Source organism: Salvelinus namaycush, chromosome 32, assembly GCF_016432855.1.
Source record: "Salvelinus namaycush isolate Seneca chromosome 32, SaNama_1.0, whole genome shotgun sequence".
Classification (NCBI taxonomy): domain Eukaryota; kingdom Metazoa; phylum Chordata; class Actinopteri; order Salmoniformes; family Salmonidae; genus Salvelinus; species Salvelinus namaycush.
This window is the reverse complement of record NC_052338.1, coordinates 19,415,032-19,427,638: the sequence shown is the minus strand read 5'-3', so window position 1 is coordinate 19,427,638 and position 12,607 is coordinate 19,415,032. Positions and strand designations below refer to the sequence as shown.

Here is a 12,607-nt window from a genome sequence, read left to right as displayed (position 1 = left end):
CATCATCACAGAAGAACTAACTGCAGCCATAATGTACATACAGCACTTCTCATGTGGGTTATTATCTATAGATACAGCCAGAGTGGAGTCAAAGGCTGCGTCTCAACAGTCTACAGTTGCTTCCTCTCATCTTCTCCTTCAATGAGGTTTAGACTGACCAGTGAAGCCGTCAAACACACACACACACACACACACACACACACAGGGTTAATGTCACCCTCCAATCAACCCAATTGCCACCATTTGATTGATCTAATTAATTGATTTGATAATGGGGGTTTAGCACCTCCCACCAAAAGATTGAACCCTATCCAGCTATAATGATAAGAATAACTAAGTTACATTTTCAGCATATGACGGTTGTATCAAAATCATACTAGGAATAAAACATTGCTACCTACATCTGATGATAACCTTGAGTCAAAATTAGCTCATTATTCAAGGCACAGAAATCATCGACTGAAGTCTCGAATTAAGAAATGGGATAATGGAATAGAAATGGAAGAATGTCAGACCTGGAGCCTCCATATCCACGTACGAGTTAACGAGATAGTAAATGTTATACATCTACTGAATCAGGATAGGCCCAGAAATTATGATTGCACATCGCTCAGCTTGCTAGCTAGCATGACTAACGTTAGCCGAGACAATTGCTATGATCATCTTTTGCATTCACACATTGTGCAGTCACTAACGTTACTAATTTAGAAAATAGTCTTATCTGAACTGATTTATGCATCGTAAAGTAAATCACAATCAAGTGCATGCATCATATGCCTTAGAGCCATAGGGGAACCTTACAGCTAGCCATCTAGCTAGCTGCCCTTACCACAGTCCAGAGAGCAAGAATGCATGCCACGCCACGGTATTGTTTACATAGCTAGCACGCTCGGATTGTGTCCTATTTTAACAGCACGGAAACGATTAGTACGTTACATGTTTTACTTAACAATCAACTCTAGCGTTGAGTTGTTTCCATGAAATCTATCTAACATTAGCTAGCAATCCGATAGTGAGCTGTTTGATGTCCCAGTCCATTGGCTATCTAATTAGCTGGCTAGCTAGCTTGATCGCTCGCGCACCTGTCGTTGTGATTTAGCTATTTTTATAAAGGTAAATTGTAGTAAATATCTTAGCTATGTATTTAATGTGTTTTCTTTGCATACGTCAAACGTAAGCACGATGGTTAGTTAGCTAAAGTCGGCGTGCAGTCGGTTATAAAGATAATCAAACGTGAGTTGGCATGTGTCTGTCGACTGTGGGGAGTGGGGCTGCTACCGGAGTCGCGAGGTCTCCTACCTGGATGACATGGTTAGTTACATTATAATGAGTGCGTAACAAATGCACGACATCTCTCACACCATTAATTCTGCATAACAGCCACTGTTGCTGTGATCCATTGTTGCTTCTACAAATGAGCAGCAACACCTGGGAGAATGTTTAGTTGAAATCCTCCCCCCACCGATCCCGAAAATACAGTGCTCAATCGGGAACAATGTCCCTCCATATCGACTTGAAAGGGCGGCTCTTTTGCTCTCCCAGGCGTGTTCGTTTTCGGGCTTACCAGATTTAAAGAACGCCGCTATATCGGCCGCGTCCTTTGACTTCTCCTCCGCTCCTTCCCCAGAGCTCATGATGGTGGCCCAACTAAATTCCCAATGCGGTGGAGTAATTCCTGCCAACGTTATCAAGATAAAAATCTGTTCGCTTTCGGAAAGCGTCGGCCAAGACACAGGGACGGGCAGGATCGCTCCTAGATGCTACTGCCATCAGCAAACCTCCATCTTGGGTAATAGCTACAAATGCACAGCTGGGCGGCCGCCGAGTTCCTCCTCGGAGTCGAAAGGAGAGTAGTTGTGGAGTGGAGGAGGGGGGCAGAGGGGCACGGGATTCGGGAAGGGATGGGTCTATGTTCGGTGAATCTCCGAGAGCCTTCGGAAACGTGCAGACAGAGGACGGGCGATCGGGTTGACCCGCGACAACTGCAGTGTCTGTGAATCATTAATGAGTATGACAGCGATTTGTGCCTTTTTAAATCAGTGTGCACTGTGCAGATTGGCCTACAAGGTAAACATGAATATTGCATATACACAGTGTTTTCGATATCATGTTAGGACACGAATTAATGCATGTGTTGGTTGTTGATCTGATTCTCTCAAATACAAATGTTAGGTTGCAGAATAAACTAATTCGGATTTGGTCAGTGTGTAGCCTAACCAATAGTCATTTGATAGGCCTACTGAAGACCCTATACAGACAACTACAAGAATATCATACGTCTACTTTAACTAGCCTACTCTCTGCAGGATTCGTTTAGGGTGAGATTCTATCTCCAGGCCATCAGACTGTTAAACAGTAACCACTAGCCGGCCCCGCCCAGTACCTTAGTCACTGTTACGTACCGGTAACCCTTCACCTTAGAGACTGCTTCCCTATGAACATGGTCTTTGAACACTAGTTACTTTAATAATGTTTACATACTGTTTTACCCACTTCATACTGCATTATAGTCATGGCTCATCCTATATACAGTGCCTTCAGAAAGTATTCACACCCCTTGACATTTTCCACATTTTGTTGTGTTACAGTATGAATTTAAAATGTATTAAATGTAGTTTTTTTGTCACTGGCCTACACACAATACCCCATAATGTCAAAGTGGAATTATGTTTATATATATATTTTTACAAATTAATTATAAATGAAACACTGAAATGTCTTGAATCAATAAGTATTCAATCGAATTGTTAAGTTCAGGTGTATAATTTTGCTTATACATAATAAGTTGCCTGGACTCACTCTGTGTGTAATAATAGTGTTTAACATGATTTTTGAATGACTACCTCCTCTCTGTACCCCACACATACAATTATCTGTAAGGTCCCTCAGTCGAGCAGTGAATTTAAAACACCGACCAGGGAGGTTTTCCAATGGCCCTTAAAGAAGGGCACCTACTTGTAGATGGGGGGGAAAAGAAGCAGACATTGAATATCCCTTTGAGCATGGTGAAGTTATTAATTACACTTTGGATGGTGTATCAATACACCCAGTCACTACAAAGATAAAGGCGTCCTTCCTAACTCAGTTGCCGGAGAGGAAAGAAACAGTTCAGTGATTTCACCATGGTGAAATCACCATTTCGCCAATGGTAATTTTGAAACAGTTACAGAGTTGAATGGCTGTGATAGGAGATAACTGAGGATGGATCAACAGCATTGTAGTTAACCTAAGTGACAGAGTGAAAAGAAGGAAGCCTGTACAGAATACAAATATTTCAAAACATGTATCCTGTTTGCATTAAGTAAAACTGCAAAAAATGTGGCAAAGAAATTCACTTTATTTCCTGAATACAAAGTGTTATGTTTGGGGCAAATCCAACACAACACATCACTACCACTCTTCATGTTTTCATGCATGGTGTTGGCTGCATCATGTTATGGGTATGCTTGTCATCGGCAAGGTCTGGGGAGTTTTTTTAATGATATAGAGAAACTGAATAGAGCTAAGCAAAGGCAAAACCCTAGAGGAAAACCTGGTTCAGTCTGCTTTCCAACAGACACTGGGAGACAAATTCACATTTCAGCAGGGCAATAACCTCAAACACAAGGCCAAATATACACTGGAGTTGCTTACCAAGACAACGTTGAATGTTCCTGAGTGGCCTAGATACAGTTTTCACTTAAATCTATGACAAGACATGAAAATGGCTGTCTTGCAATGATCAACAACTAACTTGACAGAGTAGGAAGAATTTAAAAAATAATAATGTGCAAATATTGTATAATCCGTGTGTGTAAAGCTCTTAGATGTACCCAGAAAGAGCCATAATCGCTGCCAAAGGTGATTTTAACATGTATTGACTTTGAGGCTGAATACTTAATTAATCAAGATATATTAGTGTTTTATTTTCATTAACTAGCACACTATTTGGGAGACAGAGATACTAATGAATATCCACCAACAAACTTCATTCTAGAGTTGGCTGAATATGTTTTCAGTATAACTATTTCAGGTTTGATGATGAATACTACCTCCAAACGAATGGAACATCGATGGGCTCTACATTTGCTCCGAGCTATGTTAACCTCTATATGGGTCTTTTTGAAGAACGTTTTGTTAATAATGAAAACGAGAATCCATTTTTGAATAAAGTCCTGAAGTGGTATCGATATATTGACGACATTTTTTGTATATGGGAAGGAACTGAAGAACAACTGTCAGATTTTATGGCACTACTCAATGACATTGACCCTAATCTCAAATTCACTATTGAACGTGACACTCAACGTGTTCATTATCTCGATATGTGGATTGAGAAATCAAATGGAACCCTGTTTACAACTCTGCATAGAAAACAAACGGACAGGAATACTCTATTACAGGGGGACAGCTTCCATCCTGAGCCATTAAAAAGAGGACTTCCAAGAAGCCAATTTTTTAGACTGCTAAAAGCAGCGGAGATGCGCATGAGGTTTCTAAGAAGAGGCTATTCGTCACAATGTGTGGATGAAGCTCATAATTCAATGTGTGGATGAAGCTCATAATTTGGCATTGGAAAAAACACGAGATGAACTGCTACAAAAAAGACCCGCTAAAGAACACTCCATAATGTTCACAACTACATATACTTTGAATTCGCGAAAAGTGGGAGGTGTGGTCAAGAAACACTGGCATATTTTATCATCGGACCCAGCTTTGCCGGCTGAATATAAATATCCACCACGCATTGTGTATAGGAGAGGTCGCAATTTACGCGATAAATTGGTTCATGCCAACTGCCAGCCACAAAAGAAAATTAGCCAAGCTCTTTTACGCCCTCTTCCAAATGGTAGCTATAAATGCAGAGGATGCGCACAGTGCAACAATATGATGAAGTGTGAATATTTCTGCCACCCACACACAGGAAAACGGCTCCAAATAAATGACATTATTACGTGTTCCACCACCCATGTTATTTACATTATTAAATGTCCACGTGGGCTCTGTTATGTCGATAAAACCACCCGCTCTCTCAAACATAAAAGTTCAATCAGGAGAAACGACAGGGATTATCCAGTCGCTGTACATTTCAATGACTTGAAGCATGACATTTCCACCTTTAGATTTTGTGGCATAGAGAAAGTGAAGATATCAGACAGGGGAGGAGATATTAATAATACTGAGTAAAAGAGAATGTTTTTGGATTTTCACCCTCCAGACATTATTTCCTAAAGGACTTAATGATGAAATGCCTATGTATGTTATGTTGTGAATTTGAACATGAAATATGTGTCTCTTGTAGATTATTCTGACGTTTTTCGTACGATGTACCCAATGACTAATGAAAACGTGCTATGTCCTCATTGAGATTTTACAGACGTGTTCAATGCGCCTTATTTATACACTTTTGTAATATTTATGAAATACATATTGTTATATTTGGTAGCACTTATTTGTTTTTCCTTTGCCTCCAACCCCCTTCGATGTGTAGAACGGATGTGGGTGGGGCCGGGTCTACATAAGGGTGCAACTTTCAAAAAATCACAAATGCTCTGACGAAGGCCGTGTGGCCGATACGTAAGCTTATTAAATATCGGTGATACTATCAAGAGCAGTGTGCAGTTTCCTTTTTCCTACAGCTTGTTCAATTGTTGACATGCACCTGCAAATAATATTGCTCAGATGTGCGAGTCCCTTTTGAATTTTATTTTCATTAATAAAAATAAAAAAAGGTAGAATTGTTTTTCCACATTGACATTATAGAGTATTTTGTTTAGATCGTTGACAAAAATGTACAATTAAATCCATTTTAATCCCACATTGTAAAACTACAAAATGTGGGAAAATAAATCCTTTCTGAAGGCACTCTAGCAGCTCTGGTCCTGGAAAGATACAGGGTGTACAGGCTTTGGTTCCCCGCTCAGCACTAACCCAATGTATTGTTCAAATGCCTGGATGAATGAAGGTTTACGTTGAACAATGCTCCCTGCAAGATCAATTTCGGGAACTGATTCATGTGTCCCATTTATAGCTAATGCTAAATAAATGTTTGTTGTGTGTTGCATCAAGTTAACTATATAAGGTAGCACACCTTTCCTGCAGTCAAATGACCAAAGCACCCTCTAGTGGCCTCATGGATGGAATATTATACATATTTTTCAGAATTTCATAATAAATTAACATTAAATGTTTTTTAACAAAAAAGATCTGGTGTCTATGTCAAAGGATTTTGTTAAATTTCAGTCTTCTATGATGCACACTACAGGTCAAAAGTTTGAGAACACGGGTTTTCAAGGGTTTTCAAGGGTTTTTCTTTATTTTTACTCTTTTCTACATTGTAGAATAATAGTTAAGACATCAAAACTATAAAATAACACATATGGAATCATGTAGTAACCAAAAAAGTGTTAAACAAATCAAAATATATTTGAGATTTGAGATTCTTCATTTGCCTTGATGACAGCTTTGCACACTCTTGGCATTCTCTCAACCAGCTTCATGAGGTAGTCACCTGGAATGCATTTCAATTAACAGGTGTGCCTTGTTAAAAGTTAATTTGTGGAATTTCTTTCCTTCTTAATGTGTTTGAGCCAATCGCTTGTGTTGTGACAAAGTAGGGGTGGTAAACAGAAGATAGCCATTGTAAAATGGCGCCGGAAGAAATGGCAGCAGTTGTACGGGCGCCGAACCAATTGTGCTATTATGTGTTTGTTTTTTTGCGTTATTTGTAATTTATTTTGTACATAATGTTTCTGCCACCATATCTTACGGCAAAAAAGAGCTTCTGGATATCAGGACAGCGATCACTCACCTCGGATCAGACAAAGATTTTTTCTTCAACAAGCAGGACACACAGGATGTACTTCGAACACCTGACAATGCCAACATCCCCGTCATTGGCAAGAGAAAGAGACGCAGGTACAGAGGACACAGAGCAGGGTGCCTCGTAAGGAGCTGAAGACGGCGAGGGGGAAAGCTGCCGTTACCGTCAATTTTACTTTCCAACGTGCAAACATTGGACAATAAATTAGACGAGGTACGATCGCGAATATCCTACCAACGGGACATCAGAAACTGTAACAACTTATGTTTCACAGAATCGTGGCTTAATGATGACATGGATATTCAGCTAGCGGGATACACGCTGCACCGGCTAGATAGAACAGCACACTAAGACGAGGGGGGGGGCGGTCTGTGCATATTTGTAAACAACAGCTGGTGCACGAAATCTAAGGAAGTCTCTAGATTTTGCTCGCCTGAAGTAGAGTATCTTATGATAAGCTGTAGACCACACTATTTGCCAAGAGAGTTTTCATTCATACTTTTTGTGGCTGTTTATTTACCACCACAGACAGATGCTGGCACTAAGACCACACTCAGTCAGCTGTATAAGAAAATAAGCAAACAGGAAACCGCTCACCCAGAGGCGGCGCTCCTAGTGGCCGGGGAATTTAATGCAGGGAAACTTAAATCAGTCTTACCTAATTTCTATCAACATGTTACATGCGTAACCAGAGGGGAAAAAATTCTAGATCACCTGTACTCCACACACAGAGGCGCATACAAAGCTCTCCCTCGCCCTCCAAATCTGACCACAATTCTGTCCTCCTGATTCTTGCTTACAAGCAAAAATGAAAGCAGGAAGCACCAGTCACTTGGTCTATAAAAAAGTTGTCAGATGAAGCAGATGCTAAAGTACAGGACTGTTTTGCTAGCACAGACTGGAACATGTTCCGGGATTCTTCCGATGGCATTGAGGAGTACACCACATCAGTCTCTGGCTTTAACAATAAGTGCATCGAGGACGTCGTCCCCACAGTGACTGTACGTACATACCCCAACCAGAAGCCATGGATTACAGGCAACATTCGCACTGAGCTAAAGGGTTGAGCTGCCGCTTTCAAGGTGCGGGACTCTAACCCGGAAGTTGATAAGAAATTAGGCTATGCCCTCCGACGAACCATTAACAGGCAAAGCGACAATACAGGGCTAAGATTGAATCGTACTACACCGGCTCCGACGCTTGTCTTATGTGGCAGGGCTTGCAAACTATTACAGACTACAAAGAGAAGCACAGCCGCGAGCTGCCCAATGACACGAGCCAACCAGACGAGCTAAATCACTTCTATGCTCACTTTGAGGCAAGCAACACTGAGGCATGCATGAGAGCATCAGCTGTTCCGGATGACTGTGTGATCACGCTCTCCGTAGCCGACGTGAGTAAGACCTTTTAAACAGGTCAACATTCACAAGGCCGCGGGGCCAGACGGATTCCAAGGATGTGTGCACCGGGCATGTGCTGACCAACTGGCAGGTGTCTTCACTGACATTTTCAACATGTCCCTGATTTAGTCTGTAATACCAACATGTTTCAAGCAGACCACCATAGTCCCTGTGCCCAAGAACACCAAGGCAACCTACCTAAATGACTACAGACCCGTAGCACTTCCTGACGGGCCGCCTCCAGGTAGTGAGGGGAGGTAGCAACACATCCGCCACACTGATCTTCAACACTGGAGCCCCTCAGGGGTGCGTGCTCAGTCCCGTCCTGTACTCCCTGTTCACCCACGATTGCGTGGCTGGGCACGACACCAACACCATCATTAAGTTTGCAGACAACACAACAGTGGTAGGCCTGATCACCAACAACGATGAGACAGCCTATAGGGAGGAGGTCAGAGACCTGGCCGGATGGTGCCAGAATAACAACCTATCCCTCAAAATAATCATAACAAAGGAGATGATTGTGGACTACAGGAAAAGGAGGACCGAGCACGCCCCCATTCTCATCGACGGGGCTGTAGTGGAGCAGGTTGAGAGCTTTAAGTTCCTTGGTGTCCACATCACCAACAGACTAGAATGGTCCAAAAACACCTAAACAGTCGCGAAGAGGGTACAACAAAGCTTATTCCTTCTCAGGAAACTAAGAAGATTTGGCATGGGTCCTCAGATCCTCAAAAGGTTTGACAGCTGCAACATCGACAGCATCCTGACTGGTTGCATCACTGCATAGTATGGCAACTCCTCGGGCCTCTGACCGCAAGGCACTACAGAGGGTAGTGTGTACGGCCCAATACATCACTGGGGCTAAGCTGCCTGGCATCCAGGACCTCTACACCAGGCGGTGTCAGAGGAAGGCACTAAAAATTGTCAAAGACCCCAGCCACCCAAGTCATAGAATGTTCTCTCTACTACCGCATGGCAAGCGGTACCGGAGCGCCATGTCTAGGACCAAAAGGCTTCTCAACAGCTTTTACCCCCAAGCCATAAGACTCCTGAACAAGTAATCAAATGGCTACCCGGACTATTTTGCATTGTCCCGTCCCCCTCCCCCAATCCCTCTTTTACGCTGCGGCTACTCTCTGTTTATCATATATGCATAGTCACTTTAACTATACATTCATGTACATGCTACCTCAATTAGCCCGACTAACCGGTGCCCCTGCACATTGGCTACCCGGACTATCTGCATTGTGTCCCGCCACCCGCCAACCCCTCTTTTACGCTACTGCTACTCTCTGTTTATCATATACAGTTGAAGTCAGAAGTTTACGTATGCCTTAGCCAAATACATTTAAACTCAGTTTTTCACAATTCCTGACATTTAATCCAAGAAAAAAATTCTGTTTTAGGTCAGTTAGGATCACCACTTTATTTTAAGAATGTGAAATGTCAGAATAATAGTAGAGAGAATTATTTATTTCAGCTTTTATTTCTTTCATCACATTCCCAGTGGGTCAGAAGTTTACATACACTCAATTAGTATGTGGTAGCATTGCCTTTAAATTGTTTAACTTGGGTCAAACATTTCGGGTAGCCTTCCACAAGCTTCCTACAATAAGTTGAGTGAATTTTGACCCATTCCTCCTGACAGCTCGCACACGATTTTTCAGTTCTGCCCACAAATTTTCGATAGGATTGAGGTCAGAGCTTTGTGATACCTAGACTTTGTTGTCCTTATGCCATTTTGCCACAACTTTGGAAGTATGCTTGGGGTCGTTGTCCATTTGGAAGACCCATTTGCGACCAAGCTTTAACTTCCTGACTGATACCTTGAGATGTTGCTTCAATATATCCACATAATTTTCTTCCCTCATGATGCCATCTATTTTGTGAAGTGCACCAGCCCCTCCTGCAGCAAAGCACTCCCACAACATGATGCTGTCACCCCCGTGCTTCACGGTTGGGATGGTGTTCTTTGGCTTGCAAGCCTCCCCCTTTTTCCTCCAAACATAACGATGGTCATTATGGCCAAACAGTTCTATTTTTGTTTTATCAGACCAGAGGGCATTTCTCCAAAAAGTATGATCTTTGTCTCCATGTGCAGTTGCAAACCGTAGTCTGGCTTTTTTTTGGCGGTTTTGGAGCAGTGGCTTCTTCCTTGCTGAGCGGTCTTTCAGGTTATGTCAATATAGGACTCGTTTTACTGTGGATACAGATACTTTTGTACCTGTTTCCTCCAGTATCTCCAGCATCTTCCTCCAGGTCCTTTGCTGTTGCTCTGGGATTGATTTGCACTTTTCGCACCAAAGTACGTTCATCTCTAGGAAACAGAATGAGTCTCCTTCCTGAGCGGAATGACGGCTGCGTGGTCTCATGGTGTTTATACTTACGTATATACCTATTGTTTGTACAGATGAACGTGGTACCTTCAGGTGTTTGGAAATTGCTCCCAAGGATGAACCGGACCCATTGAGGTCTACAATTTTTTTACTGAGGTCTTGGCTGATTTATTTAGATTTTCCCATGATGTCAAACAAAGAGGCACTGAGTTTGAAGGTAGGCTTTAAAATACATCCACAGGTACACCTCCGATTGACTCAAATTATGTCAATTAGCCTATCAAAAGCTTCTAAAGCCATGACATAATCTTCTGGAATTTTTGAAGTTGTTTAAAGGCACAGTCAACTTAGTGTATGTAAACTTCTGACCCACTGGAATTGTGATACAGTGAATTATAAGTGAAATAATCTGTCTGTAAACAATTGTTGGAAAAATTACTTGTGTCATGTACAAAGTAGATGTCCTAACCGACTTGCCAAAACTATAGTTTGTTAACAAGAAATTTGTGGAGTGGTTGAAAAACGAGTTTTAATGACTCCAACCTAACTGTATGTAAACTTCCGACTTCAACTGTATGCATAGTCACTTTAACCATACCTACATGTACATAGTACCTCAATTAGCCCGACTAACCGTTGCCTGTATATTGCCTCGCTAGTTATAGCCTCGCTACGGTATATTGCCTCGCTACTGTTAATTTCACTGTCTTTTTACTGTTGTTTTTATTCCTTTACTTATCTATTGTTCAACTAACACCTATTTTTTACTTCAACATTGCACTGTTGGTTAGGGCCTGTAAGTAAGCATTTCACTGTAAGGTCTACACCTGTTGTATTTGGCGCATGTGACAAATAAACTTCGATTTGATACAGAAGATAGCCCTATTTGGTAAAAGACCAAGTCCATATTATGGCAAGAACAGCTCAATAAGCAAAGAGAAACGACAGTCCATCATTACTTTAAGACATGAAGGTCAGTCAATACGGAAAATGTCAAGATCTTTGAAAGTTTCTCCAAGTGCAGTCGCAAAAATCATCAAGTGCTATGATGAAACTGGCTCTCATGAGGACCACCACAGGTCAGGAAGATCCAGAGTTACCTCTGCTGCAGAGGATAAGTTCCTTAGAGTTAACTGCACCTAAGATTGCAGCCCAAATAAATGCTTCACAGAGTTCAAGTAACAGAAACATCTCAACATCAACTGTTCAGAGGAGACTGCGTGAATCAGGCCTTCATGGTCGAATTGCTGCAAAGAAACCACTACTAAAGGACACCAATAAGAAGAAGAGACTTGCTTGGGCCAAGAAACATGAGCAATGGACATTAGACAGGTGGAAATGTCATGTTTTGTCATTGATTATCATGTCTTGTCCCTGTGCTTCCCTTCTATTCGTTTCCCTCTGCTGGTCTTATTAGGTTCTTTCCCTCTTTCTATCCCTCTCTCTCCCCCTCCCTCTCTCCCTCTCTCGCTCTCTCTCTCTATCGTTCCGTTCCTGCTCCCAGCTGTTCCTCATTCTCCTAACTACCTCATTTACTCTTTCACACCTGTCCCCTATTTTGCCCTCTGATTAGAGTCCCTATTTCTCCCTCTGTTTTCCGCTTCTGTCCTTGTCGGATCCTTGTTTGATGTTTGCTGTTCTGTGTCCTTGTTCCGCCCTGTCGTGTTTTTGCCTTCTTCAGATGCTGCGTGTGAGCAGGTGTCTATGTCAGCTACGGCCTGTGCCTTCCCGAAGCGACCTGCAGTCTGTGGTCGCGTCTCCAGTCGTTCCTCTCTACTGACGAGAGGATTTCAGTTTTCCTGTTTTGTATTTACCTAAGATAATATCCAGGAGTATCGTTTTTGTTTAAGACTGGAATAAAGACTCTGTTTCTGTTAAGTCGCTTTTGGGTCCTCATTCACCAGCATAACAGAAGGATCCGACCTGTAATGGACCCAGCGACTACGGATTCTCGCAACACTGCCATCGAGATCCAGGGAGCAATGCTCGGCAGACACGAGCAGGAATTGTCTGCTGCTCGCCATGCCGTTGAGACCCTGGCCGCTCAGGTCTCCAACCTCTCAGGA

At 42.3% G+C, this 12,607-nt stretch overlaps 1 protein-coding gene across 1 annotated transcript in view; it reads right to left on the bottom strand.

Annotated features, from left to right (window-relative positions):
• LOC120026857 (triple functional domain protein-like) overlaps window positions 1–1,911 on the bottom strand; it is a 116,455-nt gene extending 114,544 nt beyond the window's left edge. Inside the window, exon 1 of the mRNA XM_038971573.1 lies at window positions 1,565–1,911. Within this exon, the coding sequence (XP_038827501.1) occupies window positions 1,565–1,634 (70 nt within the window). The 5' untranslated portion in view covers window positions 1,635–1,911. The remainder of the gene's footprint in view (window positions 1–1,564) is intronic.
• Between the last annotated feature and the right edge of the window lie 10,696 nt (window positions 1,912–12,607).